At 41.0% G+C, this 16,350-nt stretch overlaps 1 protein-coding gene across 7 annotated transcripts in view; it reads right to left on the bottom strand.

The window, feature by feature from the left end:
• The window catches only part of DLGAP1 (DLG associated protein 1), a 401,400-nt gene that overhangs the window by 85,318 nt on the left and 299,732 nt on the right, over positions 1 to 16,350 (bottom strand). For all 7 annotated transcript variants that reach the window (XM_071417710.1, XM_071417688.1, XM_071417726.1 and 4 more), the window contains 2 exons: positions 10,407 to 10,584; positions 7,270 to 7,510 (listed from right to left, as the gene is read on the bottom strand). In XM_071417710.1, the coding sequence (XP_071273811.1) occupies positions 7,270 to 7,510; positions 10,407 to 10,584 (419 nt within the window). The remainder of the gene's footprint in view (positions 1 to 7,269; positions 7,511 to 10,406; positions 10,585 to 16,350) is intronic.

The following is a 16,350-nucleotide window of genomic DNA, read 5'->3' as shown; positions in this document are numbered from 1 at the left end:
TGAGCAGGAGGGACTGTTTGCCATAAACCATCGCTTCTTGGATTGTGGCAAAATTATTGAGGTTTCACGCTTGTTTATGGGCTTAGAAAAATGTTAATTCTCAGCTAATGAGACGTGAGGCATGCAGTGCTCAGTCAGCAGAACAACTTTTAAATTACTGTTTTGCTTGTAATGACTTCCTGTACATTTGTTATGGTACATCAAGTGGCATTTTTTACCAGCTAGGTGCTGGGCATTCAGGTGCTGTACTACACAGGCATGGCTGCAGGCTCCATCAGGGCACTTCCACAAGAATGTGCACACCAGCAGGAGTGGGGCACACAATCATTGGACCAGGACTCTCTCACTGCATCAGCACACTGGGAGGTCTCCATGAAATTGGGGTCCTGAACATCCCTACAAAAATCTCCAGTAGCGGTGCATTTGATAACACACCTATCTAGTCTGAAACTAAAGCAGAGTTCAAATCCAAACATGCTCTGTACACCTTTAGGAAGAGCTGTGTAAATCTGAACACCTGAAAAGGTTATCACTTTTTGTGTGTGCAATATAATCAAAAGAAACAGATTAATGGAAAAATGAATTTAAGCACATTCCATACAAATATATGCAAAGGGCTTCCACAAAATTTTCCATATCTGAATCAAAATTAATGCAAAATTAACACATAATGAAACATTACATTTTAAGTAGCTAATCCCTGTGTCCTCTTTATTTGTGCTCCACTTGATAAGAAATACACTTAATATTTCTTTGCATAGAACAATAGGGATTTTTGTTAAAGTTCTCCTCTAAAATCATGCTTTCTCCCATTTCATTTGAGACTATCAGCTCACAGGTCTGATGGCCATCTTACTCTCAGCATCTCAAAAGGCCACCAGGATCTTACAGAGCATCAGGCTGAGAAGCACACAGCAGTGTAACATTGCACTGAGGACTGCTCACTGCATGCCAGGCTTTGCTAAAGCACAGCTGGAGGTTTGAGGGAGGTGTAATTCTGGTGAGGCCACATCTCAAATGTGTGCCCAGCATGGCACTCCCCAGCATGAGAGAAACACAGACATTGGCAGAGTTGGCCAATGGCAGAGTCACCCATTTTCAGTCTTGGAGATGTCCAAGTTGTTTGGACAGCTGGAGAAGTCAACCAAACAAGTGCCGTCTCAACAAAATAGCAGAGTTGTTCCGTGTTTCTGGAAGTGTTCACAAAGTAAGACAACATATTCCTTCAAGACATTTTAAGCTCGTAGTTTTGAATAATTAAGGTCTTTCTCACATTCTTACCTCACTATGAGCCTTAGCCCAAATGTTTAGAAGCATATCAAGCAAATAAAGAGTAAGAATAGTAAGCAAAAATGGAATACCAAAGGGTAATAATGGTTTTTAATTCCCTGTATTTGAAACACATTTATAACTTTGGAGACTGCTGTAAATTCCTCCAAACTAAGTTTTCAAATGTGGAAAAAAATAATTAGGCCATGCTCTACAAAATAAAGTCCTTTTCTCACCCTTTCTGAATTTCTCATTAAAAACCTTCACTGGCTTCATAAAAATGGTGGGTTTTGATGTGATGTGGAGCTTAATATTCATCTAGTTGACTACTAGGATAGAAGAGATGAAATTCGTACTAGCTATAGTAAGACACCTCTGAAACTGGAAATAATGTTCTCCTCCAAGGTCAGATCCTCATTAACAAAGGAAAACATTTTAAAGTGCTGATTTAAGCAATTTGATAGCAGATCCAAAGGCAGAACACGTTTTAGGATTACTCGAGGAAAGAGAGGAAATGAACCATGTAAATTCTTTGTCAAACAGTTTTCTACAAACCTCAGATTTATTTTAAGTTTCAACATCTGCATGAAGGCCTTAACGTAGTCATATTTCTTCAGACCTTCTGTGGAAATATCCTAATTTTGTTACAGATCCAGAAACCAACCTTAGCTTCAACTGGAAATCACATGTGAAATCCTAATTTGTCGTTTCCTTTTGAACAGAGCAGTCTCTGAAAGGACAGCTCTGAGGAATCCAAAGTACTTGCATCTGGCATACACTCAGTTACAGCTTCCTTATCCACAGGATTTGATTTTATTTTTGAATTCTCTCTGGCACAAGTCAGGTTTTAGACTTATTTGCATTTTATATGCTTTTTTTTTTTTTTAATTGGCTAGGCAGCCCCTTAGAGATTTTCCACAAAATGCCTGACTTGTCTTGATCAGATGTTCCAATGAATGGAAGGAAAATGGTTTGCTCAGCTGAAAGACTGCAATTAGCATATACTGTGGTAACTCTCTGTCCTTCTCTAACCTGCTGGCAACACAGCATGATTTCCTTGGGATTTTTACTTATTTTGCTTTTAAGCAGAAGTGTAATATTACTGAGAATCACCAGATGGCATTGCTGCAGATAACTCTGATATTTCTCTTCCCCTAACTCTACGGGGGATAGGAACTGAATTGCAATCCAGTGCAGAGTTTTTCCTGATGTTACAACTTGAGCTCTGTCAGAGAGATATCATTACATATTTGTACATTATACTATATTATATATTTGTATGCATGTGTGCCCATGCCTGAGCCCTCACAATGTCACAAGGTTTGTTTACAGCAAAGCATCATGCACGGCTACATTGGGAAAGTTTAGAAACAGAGACACAATAAATGTAGTAGAAAGATGTTCTTTTGACTCCTTTAACATTTAATTGTTTCTTAATTACTGCATTCTTCAAGCTCATTGAAATGATTCACAGACTTAAAATTGTTAAAAGGCTACTTATTTAGTGACTGGATTTGTTGTGAAGCGCTTCAGCTACAATAGTTGCATCTGCAAATAACCTGGGATCAAATTATGTAATAACTCACAGCTCATTAAACTCCTTTGAAGGGCTCAAATGACCTGGGTGTTAATTTTTAGTGCAGCCTATGGTGTATAACATATGTCAGCACTTCAGGGCTGCTCTGCCTCCCGGCCTGCACAGCCCTGCTCCCAGGGATGGCCCCAGTCAGGATGCCTCCATGGGTACCTCTGATACTGAGAGGGCAAATAGGAGGGTGAACAGAGCTTTTCAGCTGATTAACTTTCAAGGCATGATGCAGTTGTGACATAGAGCTTACTACATAGAACTCCTGAGTGCGTCCAGAGGAGGCAAAGAGGCTGGTGAGGGGCTTGGAACACAAGCCCTGTGAGGAACGACTGAGGGAGCTGGGGGTGTTCAGCCTGGAGAAAAGGAGACTCAGAGGTGACCTTATCACTCTCTACACAACTCCCTGAAATGTGGCTGTAGTCAGGTAGGGGTTGGTCACTTTCACCAGGCAGCAACTGACAGAACCAGAGGACACAGTCTCAAGCTGCATCAAGGGAAATATAGGTTGGATATTAAGAAAAAGTTTTTTTCAGAAAGGGTGATAAAATGCTGGAATGGTCTGCCCGGGGAGGTGGTGGAGTCACCATCCCTGAATGTGTGACTGGATGTGGCACTCTGTGCCATGGTCTAGTTGAGGTTTTAGGGCTGGGTTGGACTCAATGATCTTAAAGATGTCTTCCAACCCAGTGATCCTGTGTGTGATGTATAATTCCATATAAAATGTCAAGATTGCATTTTCTCTTCCTCCTTCCAAAACCCTTCATTTAAAAGCGAGGATAAACGGAGTTTGTAGCCAGGTGGGTGTTGGGAGGAAAGGGTTAAAACAGGAAGATTGGCAAGGAGGGAATAGTTTTTGCTCAAAGTGACCTTGCAGCTGGGAATGCTAAGAATGTCAGAGTGGGAACAAGTGTCTATTTATTATGCCCAGTGTTGTTCATCCTCTGCTGGTTTTGAGAAGTAGAATTCTTGTGTAGAGACAACACACAGACATGCTTGAGCATTCTGCTGGAAGTGAAATATCATAAAAGCACAGCCTTGTGATAAATTACACATGTGTAAGGCCTTTTGATGCCTGGGGCAAGCAGTGGTTCCCCTCATTACTGTGCTCTAGGATGAACTAAACCTACTGTGCCTTTTCACAAGGATGAACTAAGCTCCACAGAGGCCATGAACCAATGTGTTTCTCTTCTGCCCAGCCATGTTGGTGAGGTAATGAAATAACTCTACTCTTTGCCTTTCAGCTGTGGTTTGGTGGTTGCCATCATTACCTGTATGCATTGACTCACACATGGGGATTGACTCCTTCTCCCAGGCAAACTGTGACAGCATGAGAGGACTTATTCCTAAGCTGTGCCTGGTTGGACAGAAGGTTTAGGTTGGACATTAGGAGGAAATTTGGTAGCAGACTTTGGTGAGGTTAGGATTTTCCTCCCCACTCATAGTGTAACATTTCACCCCTTTGGTGACATCAGGTTTGTGCCTCCACCTCCATTTTTACATTTGGGCTGTTTCACTGAGCTGCAGCCACCCCTCAGTGTCCCCACAGCAGCATAAAGTCAGTGCAGGCTGCAGAGGCCACCAGGTGGGCAGCCACCCTTAGCTGAGCTCTGTGCCATAGTCAGTGCACAGATTTGTAGTCAGACTGGGAACATCCTCAGGAACTGAGCTAGAGGTGCAATTCCTGATTGCAGAACTAAACCGCCAACACTGTGTGACAAAAGGAAATGAAAACCTAAGGCTGCCACCCCAACAGCAAAGGCTAACAGGCAAAGTGTGATTTTTGTCCATAGTTCTTGCTTTATCCAGATGCCCTGGAAAGTTGTGGATCATTGCTCTAGAGGAACAATTTTGAATCCAGTAAACTGACAGCTCTCCTGTCTTTTCCACCATCAAGCTGGCATTTCCCTGTACTTTCAGCTGGCAAAGAGATTCTCAATATCAGTGCATGATCACAGCTTTGGCATTAGTGAATTAAAAGCCACGTTCTTGAGGGTATTGCTAATGTTGATGAAAGGAATCTTTCTTGGTTGAACAGGCAGAGATACTTTAGGGGCAGGAGGACTGTTCTCTGATTTGGGGATATTAAAACCATTTTTAGATCATAACTGCTCCCATGTCTCCACAAAAACATTTGCAACATCACCTCGGTGGAGATAAACCTGAGATACTGTTCTCCTTTCTTCATGTCTGCCTAGTTGTTTTTCCATTTTCCATTTTATTGAAGCAGATATAAATAGAAACCATCAACATTGCCTTTATATTTCTCTTCTGTGAGCCAGGCACAGGCAACACCAAGGTAGTCAGCACCTTGTTTTTGAATATAATTAATTAAATTCTAATACCCATTCAGCAGACAGTGGTATGTAAGTCAGGTACTAAAGGAGACAAGTTGTCTGAAAGGCTACCAGCGGAAGGGATGGGCCCTTGGAGCCCAAGAATTAGAAAATGAAAAAGATAACTCAGTAAAATTCCCACAGCAGAAAACAGGCATCCACAGCAATCTTTTAATGCTTGTATGTACGTCCAGAGAGCACTGCAAATCATTTCTTTCTGCTTTTAACACCCTGACTACAGAAGCAATAACTCAAGACATACTCACTGGATTATGTTTTTCAATATCACAGTTTTGTTCATATGATTTTTTTAATTAAAGCCAGCTACCCAGAGAAGAGATCAGGTCTCTATGGTTTCACTACAAAAAAGGGACCATAAACAAGAGATAGTTTACAGTACAGATTTTCCTCTTTCATGTTTTCCAGCATTTTTGGCTGGCACACACAGCCAACCTTCTCCATTTATACATCATCATCCCCAGACACGGGCATCATTTTCCTAAGTGACAGAAACAACCTCTTACATAGGGATAATGAAAAATAGTTATTCTCTTCTGTATTTAGGATCACAGTTATTTTCATAAAGGAAAAGTGTTACCAAAGCCATTCTCACAGAATAGAAAACCCTTTTTGGGATCAACCCAAGCTGATTTAACAAAGATGAGTACACACTGAAAAATCCCTGAAAACTCCCATCCTTCAGCTTTTGCCTCAGAATATGTTTGACACAAACTAATACCACACAATGAAGTAGCACACACCTTATGCAAGTCCTGTCTTTGTGGTTTGGGGCAAACCCTGTGTGCTCACAAGGGCTATTTCTATAGCAGAAATGCTGTCATGTGAATACTATTTCTTTAGTGATTTAGATGAGAACTTCTCTGCAGCATTTGTTAAAAATGCTTTGATGTTTGTGATGTACTGCCAATATATTTCCAACAGTAGTTTAACTTGCTACTTTTAGAAAAATCTTTAATTTAGCTGAACATTTTTGGTAAAAGGATTTAAAGTGTTCTTTGATGACACAGAACAATTGACAAGCAGCTTTAAAAAAGACTTACAAGGAATAAACAACTGCACCTCTGAGATAACACACAGAAGGACAAAAGTTTACAGAAAACAGAAATGAAAAAACACAGCAAAAGAGATAGCAGGTACAGTGAAATACGTATAATAGTCAATATTAGTCAAGAACATGATTAGTATATGAACAGTACATGAATAGTAAATGAAGCTTGTGTAAAACAGTGGAATGGTTGCACAGAAGTCAAAAGAAAGAGGCTCTCTCTCATCTTGCCACAGGGAAGAGCACACACATGTAATGGCTCCTGCCTCTTGCTTTCCTGAATGAGAGAGGCAGATTTGGAATTTGGTTTTACTTGGTTTTTCTTCCCCTTAAGCACGATTTTGGTGACAAAATCTGACATTCATCATGGTTATTTCCAAAAGAAAAGCAACCTCGAACATTAAAAAGATTAGAAGTCTCATGTTTACACCGAAACCTCTTCCTCTAGCGAGGCTTGAATAGTTTGAACTGCAGAAAGAATGTAACAGCAAAATGTGAACATGCATGTTTTGACCTGCAGACTGCTTCTTCTTTCCTTTCTTCATTCTCACATCTTAGATGGGGCCTAGAGAGCTGGAACAGTCTCTTCAAGCCAGTAAAAACCACATCCAGTAACTTATACAATCACTTCAACTTTGTAGAAGACCTCATCAGAGGGACTCTTTGCTGGTCACAGCCAGCAGAACTGCCAACCCAGAGCCTTCTTTGCTCAGCCTTGCCAAATTGTGATTGCTCTTTTGGGGAGGATAACAAGATGAGACATGACCTTGGAATTCCCTTCTGTATGCTTTTAGCTCAGAATAAATTAGCTTGGACACAGAAGGAACCATATCAAAGGGATCAGCCTTGGTCTATGCGTGGTTTGAGGCTGATTAGTCTGTCCAGCTCCCTGGTGAAACACAAGACTCCGTTAAGAGCTTGGCATCTGGCAGAGAAAAGCTTGATCTGATGGAAATGCATGGGAAGAACCTTGCCTTGCCACCCCCCTCTGGATTTCCCTCTGCGTTACTCACCAGTACTGCTCTGGATGGTCCTCACGGTGGTGGTGGTGCGCGGGGGAGAGGAGGAGCGCAGCGATATGCACTCGTCATCCTGGGAGCAGCCCTTCTCGATGGCCCGCACGTAGCTGTGGCTCCTCATGCGGAAGCAGCCCGGCATGGGCAGATCCAGCGCTTCCACAGCCTGGGACTCCAGCTCGCTGAACACCGACTCGCAGACGGACTCGAACTGGCCGTTCACCTCCATCTCACTCACCTGCAGGCAGACACCCGGCAGGGTCAGTGCGGCCCGCGCGTGGATATTCCACGCAAACCCTAATTACTGTCCAACAGGATACAAAAGAAATAACCAGAATTCTGCAAAGAATAAAACAAAATGCGGATCATCACCGGTGGGATGTGATCTTTGGGTGGTCACCAAATGAAAGTGGGATCTTTAATAAGAAGTTGTGCCATCCCATTGTAGTTTTGTTAATATTAGTTAGAGTAAGTTTAGGGTTATTCTTTGTATTGCTAATTTGGAATTGGAGAATACTACAGCGAGTAGCTATGTTAACCTCCTTATCAAATGTACATGGTAAAGCATTAAGAGACACTTATTGTAGTAGGGATTTGCATTAAGTAAAAGAATTTACTTATTTTTAGGAAAGGGGGGAGAAATGAGACAGAGTGGAAATTTTCCAGAGTAGAAATCCATTTTGATTTAGGTGAAATGTACATCTTTGAGTTAAATCTGTAGCTTGCAAACATAGCTGTTTAGTCTGACTGCCTGTTCTCATAAAAAGCCTATGCTTGGAGAAACTGTTTCAGCCGAAGGACAGAGATAAGGGCGGGGGCAGACAGAGAGCAGGGAAGCCTAACCCAGGAATTCTTTCTGATAAAGAAAAATTAGTGGCAAATGTCACGTGGAGTCAGAAGAACACTCTCAAGCTACGGTGGCACAACGGCCAGCACCTGTTAGAGGATCCCTTTACACATGAAAGATAAATGGGACATCCCATAGCAGCAATTGTGAGGGGAAAAAAAATAATGTATAAAAAGGGGAGACAGAGGTGTTGGCAAAGATTCAGCAGAGTTTGTGCTCTTGGCTCTTCTGAAACTGGTGGGAAGCCTGGAGCCCTCATAGCAACTTCTGTTTTACATGACCCAGGACCCAGAGCAGAGGTTGAATGATTGGTCATTGTGGTCATTACATGTAAAACAAAAATCACACTTTCATTGTGTGGTGAGGAAAAAACAAGAAGGGTCAGCTTAACCCCAGTACATTATCAATGCAACCCACAGGCAATCACACTGATAAAACCTGAGTGGCTGGAAAGCTGCAGGGTAACAAATACAGGAAGGGGAGGTTGGTAAGGGAACCAGCTTTGCTGCTGGGGAAAAATGTCTGTAGAACAAAATTTCTGGCTGAGAGCAGATGCAAAGGAATCTTTAGACCCTTTGTGCAGCAGACACTAGGTGGTGACAAAGACTTGTGCTCATGGTGGTTAAAGAGCATTCAAAAACTTCCTACAGGTCTTAAGAATCTGGAAACCATTTACCTTGGCTTAATTATTAATGGATGCTCATGTTTCTAAACTGAGCATTGAGCCCTGAGCTTGGCATTAAAGCACAATAATTATCACTGTATGAGACATGCAGATGGAAACAATCACTTGAGGATTTTGTTAGTTTTCAAGCATGTAGAAGACCAAGTTAGCAGGAGAAGATAAGACTATGTTAGGAAGGTAGAAAAAAACCCCATTAGAAATTCTCTTCCAGGATTAATGTTACCAAGAAAAATGCTTTGTGGAGTCTTTGTATACATAATTGAAAAATCTCAGAGAGCAAAAGATATCTTTTTCAAAGGAAAACTATTTAAAAAGCCTGGAAGAGTAGTAGGCAGTACAACAAAAAGAATAATCTTACAATAGCAGAGAATATCCAATCCTCAAGTAAATATCTCTGAATTAATGCATTTTTAAACCAAAAAAACTTGTTCACCTTGGCAAAGGATAACCACTTCTTGGCTGACAGCTTTGTGTGTTAGGTATGCAGCTAAATAAGTAACCTGACCTAATGTTCATGTAGTTGCCTCTGAGACATGAATTTCTGTGCTGTTTTCTCCCAGATACATCCTGACCCTCTTTTTAAAGCATCAGCCCATGCTCTATGCAAAGTGCCTCACTTCAAAATACACAGGTAAGTACTCTGAAGTGTCTAAATATAGAAGACTGCAGAAAGGGAAGCTACAGCTCTAAATTGAATAGCAGATGTATTTGTTAGGGCCATAGCTGAAGTCCTGGTGTCACTGATGTTACACACTTTTTTTGACATGGTGATGATTTGGTATGCCAGTCATTAGGGATCAGTATCTGGCACCACAAATCCTGCCTGCTGCACTTCTGGACTAGTGTAAGGAAGTTCTTTCATCCAAGTGATTTACCCAAATGATCCACTTAAGTTAACAAGCCAAAAATCACAACAAGGAGCTGGAGGATGTAGCAGATGAACTACTGGCCCTCTGCCCCGTGGTGTACTGGCCCTTTTGCACTTCTTTCAGATCTGTTCCCTATGAACTCAACTGTACAAGCATGCTGAATGCAAGGACAGACTATTTTATAACATTAAAACACATAAACTGAATCTGTCACAGTAGACTTCATTTTTCTTCTTGTTTAGGAGCATGAAGATCTCTTACAGAATTTCAGAGCAAAAATACAGACAGATTTTTTCACTTAATACATGTCCTGTAATATTTGTACTATTTAAGTGAAAGGTTTGGAGGTACACAAAGTAAAGAATGCATAAAATAAAGTCTCTATTAAAATTGTGGAATACAAACTATTAACAGCCTAATTTTAAATTAGCACCTCACTCAGCATACAAACTTTCTTTTGAGGCATTCAAAAATTTTTGATTGATTGGAGGCACTAAGCACAAGATCCTTAAGAACCCTGTTCAATGAGAGTGCTGGTGAGCACCACTTAAAGCAAAATCCAATTTCTCCTATTGCAAGCAGTGTCCAGCGTTACACTGGTTCTCCAGGCTGCCCCAGGTGCAGATAAATGGGCTGGTGAGCACCACTTAAAGCAAAATCCAATTTCTCCTAGTGCAAGCAGTGTCCAGCGTTACACTGGCTCTCCAGGCTGCCCCAGGTGCAGGTCACCCACCTGGCTGATGGTGCTCATGGCTCTCATGTAGCTCTCGTTGCGGGAGCGGAACTTGGGGGAGGTCAGCAGCCCTGCGGGGTCCAGGCTGTCCAGGCTCCTGTTGATGGAGACTTCGCTCACCGCCCTCAGGTAACTGTGGCTCCGGATCTGGAGCTTTGGCGAGTGTTCACTGGATATCCTGGGAGTTTTGGGTGGGGAAAAAAGAAAAAGAAAGGAAGAGAAAAGAGGTTCCATCAAATCCAAGTGGCCTCACTGGGAGTGAGAATAACCAGATGTTTTTCACTGGAACAGCATGACTTGAACAAGTCATGACACAGTTCTTGTATATTTATAAAATAAAGGCAATGTCAGTACTTTTATTTGGATTATGCCACCCTTTTATTTGGTGGAAGGAAGAGAAAAGGTTGGAAAGGATTTCCTTTTCATTTTCCGTAAACCATGTCTAAGCATAATGGCAAAATCACATTCATTTTCTTTACTGACAACAGAATGGAAAAATTTTACACTGTATTGACAATGACAGCACCCAGCTCCAGCAACCCCCCCCACTAGGTGGGATTTTTGAAGAGACAACACTGAAATGACTTCACAAGATGATTTTAAAAGAGCAAGAGAAGCCACTGAGATGAGCAGCAGAGAAAGCCCTGTGGCCTTACAGAGATGAATGCAGCAACCATCAAAACCAGCTGGGGAGGCGGGTAAAGAAGGAAGAGGCCTGATACTTCGATCAGCTGGATGATTCTAAATTTATTAAATGAACATCCACATCTCAAAATGCTGCTGGTGACGTGATCTGACATGCTCTCATGTATGTATTCATGAAACAGGACTGTTTCTCATGGGGTTTTCAAGGGTGTATGGGCCAACAGGGCAGGCAGATCATAGAAACCATGAAAAACGCACTCATAGTATGCCTTAACCTGGGAAATCACTCCAACAGCATAGGCCACCTGATAAGATTTGATATGCATTAAATTTTATATTAGACTTGGCTTAAGCCACAAGTTAACATGCCACAACACAAAATGCACGCTAAGGAAGTAGCTTTACATAACTATGTCAAATTAGAAGTTTAAAGGTCACAGTTGTATTTCTGAAGTGATAACTTTGCCTAGTTTTTCAATACAAGTGACAGGTGAGATGTTCAAGGAATCAAAACCAAACAAAAAACCCTCCCCCAACCCCCTCCCCCCCACATTCCCCAGGGATTTTGTACTTCTGCTATTTTCTTGCCCTATGTGCTAAGAGTCAGCTAGAACAATCCTCCACCTGTGAGATGCTTTATCCTCTGCATGTGCTGGCTAAGTGCTGTCTTCACAACCTGAGGCATCCTACAAAGACGTGAATCCCAAAAAGTGAGTGAAATACACTTGTATGAAATACAATTAATTTGGAGGATACGTCTTTTGAAAGAACTCATCAATTAATAAAGTATCAAAAGGGTGAGTCTTTGATGTATTTTTTGAGTTTTAAATATTCTTCATGTATCACAAAGCAAACTAAGTAAAATATTAACTAAATTTTCCATTTTAAAATGTAAATCTCATAGAGATGTTCACAGGTATATAAAAGAAAAATCTGTAACCTAATTATAGGCTTAATCTTTGTCTCCTAGTCTTTAGACATACATGCACAGCTGACCTGAAAGAAGAGAATCCATTTTACGTCTAATTCCTGAAGCATTTGCAGATATTTTGTATTCAAGTATCTAATGATGGTAATTAGTATCAGCAATTTCCCAGTGGCATGCACAATTCTGGTAATTGTCAATGTATTTTGGGAGGACAATTCCATTGTGTAATCACTCACCTAAGTAGTTCAGAAACTGGGTCTATTTCTGAATCATCCAATACTGTAATATAACCTAGGCCATCTCTACAATACCATATTCTCTGGCTGCTAATTACTTCCTAATAAAAATACATGAACTTCTGCTAATTACTCAATACTCCTGTCACAGGAAGAAGAGAAAGCCTTTGCTTGCCATTTTCACTGTGCATACAGTGCAATACAACAGCCATTTCCATACTCTTTGACTCCTTACACCACTTGATTCCACATGACAAAACCTCTTTAGACATCAGAATAAGTGGTACTCCAAACAACTCAAAAAAAGGCAGAAAAAGTGGTGAAAAGTCAACTGTTACTAATGGTTACATTTGTTTACTGCATTTTGGTAACTAACACTAACCAGGTAACTCTTGGAATAAAAATTATTGCCTGTTATTGAATTAAAGAAAAATGAATGAATAATTCAGGAGACATAATTTTTCTGATGCATGTGAGCTACTTCACCACGCTGCAGACCTGCAAACTGATCAGCGTTGCCTGAAATGCATTTCCTAGATTGGTTCAAAACGTATTTTATGATTATGATGTGAACAGTTTGCTGCCAATATGTGACATGCAAAATTCAAATCAGCTTGGTTAGCTGCCAGTTAGTCAAATACGTCACCTGGGGCTTGTTGCTGCCCACTGATTAGCTGAGCTTGCAAGAAGACTGCAGCACATCACAAGATTCAGTGCACAGATACTGCCAGACAGAAATCTGCAGTTGCTGAGGCACATGCCCTTTAAAGAGTGGAACCAATAAAGCTAGTATCCATAGCACAAAGATTTTGCTGTGGCAGCCAGAGTAAAGATCATGTAAGATACTCATGGAAGTGGCATGGAAAGCCATCACAAAGAGTATAGAAATGTAGAAATGAATTTTCTGTATGCATTAGTGTTGCATATTATTTTTGCAACTCTGCTCAAAACAAAGGAATTCCTCATAAAAGTAGATGTTCCCCTTTTTTTTTTTTTCAGATGTGGGTCCTCAGCACAGCTGTGTTTTTTTTTTTTTTTTTTGGTTTTGTTCCTCACTATGCAATTGGCTAGTTTGACACAAATCCAGAACTGTATTTTACAGGGGGCTACTTAATGTGTGAACACTTCCCTCTCCTGTATAGACCAGAGGAGGTAATTGGTTGCTGTTGAAGGAGGTGGCTCCTTGCTTACTGATTGCTACAATCTCTATTTCATTAGATGTAGTGGTGGGAGAAAAAAGGAGAATAAAAGGGATTTAAACCTAGAGAAAGAAACATTGAAAGCTTGCATTTATAATGATTACTGCTGCTTTTATAGCTGTGTAATAAATCGTCACTATGTCCTACAGTAAAGTTTAATGAACAGCTGAAATGCCACTGGAAATTTTGATAATATGCCACTTAGGAATAAATCTGACTATGTATGATGTGCAAGATCTGAATGTATAATTAATTTTCTTGGAGTTACTATTACCAGTAACATATAAATGAAAATATCTTTTTCTTCCTTGAGGGTTCAAGTCCGTCTCTTATCCTGCATTACCTAAATTTCTCTTTTTGCCATTGTAATTTCTACAATAAGTACAACATATTAAGGACTGAGAGTTTGGGACAGCTCTTTGGCCAATACAAAATGGTCTTTTGGCTCCACTCACTGCATTGGATGTATTAATTGGCCGAAGTGGGATGTGAATTATTTAGGTTCTTAAACAAGCTCCTCAAGCATGTTCCATCATTTCTGTGCTGCACCCACAAGTGGCAGGTCCTCACACTGGCTGCTCCATGCTTTTTCCCCACACTGCTGCCCTTGCCCCAGGCCTCACCCCAGAGGATGGGAGCACAGCCACAACAGCATCACACTGATACCACACAGGGTGGGAGGCACAGCATTACTGGATGTGCTTCCCAAAAACCACAGCCAGAGGCACCAGGAGGAGATATGAGGGCTCTGTGTTGCTGCTGCGCTGCTGATTGCCATTTTGGGTTTCCCGAGGGGATTTGTAAGAGAAGGAGCTCTTCTCTGAGTTGAAGCTCTACCCTGAGCTGAAGTGGGTAGAAATGGAGTCTGCTGAGTCCCAGCAGATAAATAAATACTCCCCTGGGTAGAGGAAGGCAAGTGCCTCTGATCCACACTGTGCATCAGAGGAGATCAAGGTACCCCGCCAATGAGGCCAAAATGCTACAGAAATTCCATGAGAAGCTCTGACAGGAGGAGAATGCTCATTTAATCAGAAAACATGTTCTAGTGAAGCATCTGAACCAGAAGGTAGGTGTATAAAGGAAATCTTTGCATACTGCACTGAGATTTCTGCTCTGTACGTTTCCAACACACTGAAGCCTATTCTCCTGTTTTCATTCAAATAGAGAAAAGAAAGTATTTAAAACACACACATCCAATCACACTGCTCCAACATGCATGGTAAGAAATATTTTTAACTCACTGCTACAGATGTGCTTGTGTTTACATGATATTAACATGATTTACATGATTTAATTCAGATGAAAACACATTCTGGTCCCTCATTGATTATTTACAGAGTAAGGAGTCGGTAGGTGTAGGGACTTGTGAGAGCAGCTAGACTCAGTTGCTTTGCTCTGGAGGCTACAGGGAAGCTGGAGAGGGACCCTTCATCAGGAATTGTAGTGAAAGGACAAGGAGTAAAAGCTACAAACTGAACAAAGGAAAAATTAGGTTAGATAGTAGAAAGAAATTATTTACTGCGAGGATGGTTAGACATTGGAACAGGTTGCCCAGGGTTGTGAATACTCCCACCATGGCAGTTTTCAAAACCAATTTGGATAAGGCCTCGAACAACCTAGTCTAGTGGGAGGTGTCCCTGCCCATGGTAGTGGGGGAGGGGGCTAGATGATCTTTAAGGTCCATTCCAAGCCCCTAACACTCTATGATTCTGTGATTCTATATCAAAGGGTTCAAAATGCAGTCTTAGCAATTAACAGTGAAACAACTTTGAATATATTCTTGGAAGAGTTCCTATGCCTTGAAAATGTCTTTCAAACAACAGAGAGAAGATAGACAACAGGGATTTACATAAGCAGGCAATTTTAGTTTCAAATATTTCCTTTTAATTTAGGAATGCACAATGCACTCTGTCATATACGTGCTCGTTATAAAAAGCACTTTCACTTATCACATTTCATTTCTGAATGAAGAAAGGGAAAATCAAGCCTTGTCATGACTACTATTTTTTCCCTTTAGGCCAGACACAATATAATAAAATGTAGTCCTGAGACTATATTGTCTTCTCCAAGTTCAGCAGTCAGAATCATAGCACAAAGTACAGTGTTGTGCCAGATGGGCATCGTGTTCTGCCAACAGAAAATGACAAAGCAGAGTAAAGTAAAAGTCCAGGAACGTGTCCCAAATGCTTCTGTAAGACAGCAGTGCTAAAATTTGCCTTCAAACAAAGAAGACCTCAAAAATACACCACATGCAACATGAAACCAAGAAAAAAAAAATCTCAAAGCCACCACTACTGTTAAGTATCCCAGGTCTCAATTTTGCTGCATACAGCTGATAGCTTGGTTCCATGGGGATAAATTATCCTCAGCTGAATGTCCCACCTCTGGTGTGGCTGGTGGGCACATCCAACATACATTTCTCTGCTTAATTTTATTTGCATTTTAGTGTTGCTAGAAGGTAGAATAATCCAGTGCAGCCTGACACAAACTGAACACTGAAGGACAGAGAGGAAGATTTAGAGAACAATTTACTGATGTGCATCTGTCTGATCCTGGTAATGACACGGGTCAACCAGGCTGGGGTAATTTTTCTGTGTTGGCATCCACGTTCTGCTGCTTTTTGGTGCAGTGAACAGGGGACTGTCATGTCACCGACGGAGACAAGGGCAGCATATAAACAGTTTTTAGCATTTTCCCTCACCACTCCAGATTTTTCTGGGTTTGAAGCTCTCCTTTTGCTTTCTTGTTTATATTTACACAATATTAAACAAGTGAACCTCTTCATGGGGAGTTTCTGCCTTGAAGATAAAAAAAAATAAATCCCAATAAAACCTCTCTTTAAGTCCAGATCCTGCTAAAGGGTCAAGTGTGAGAAAAAAATTATAAAACTTGGTGATATCTGCTGAAGAGCAAAACAATGCCATCAACAGAAAAAT

This window comes from Agelaius tricolor, unplaced genomic scaffold, assembly GCF_023055355.1.
Source record: "Agelaius tricolor isolate 1412-34295 unplaced genomic scaffold, bAgeTri1.0.p SCAF_2, whole genome shotgun sequence".
In the NCBI taxonomy this organism is placed as follows: domain Eukaryota; kingdom Metazoa; phylum Chordata; class Aves; order Passeriformes; family Icteridae; genus Agelaius; species Agelaius tricolor.
This window is presented reverse-complemented; position numbering and strand designations above follow the sequence as displayed.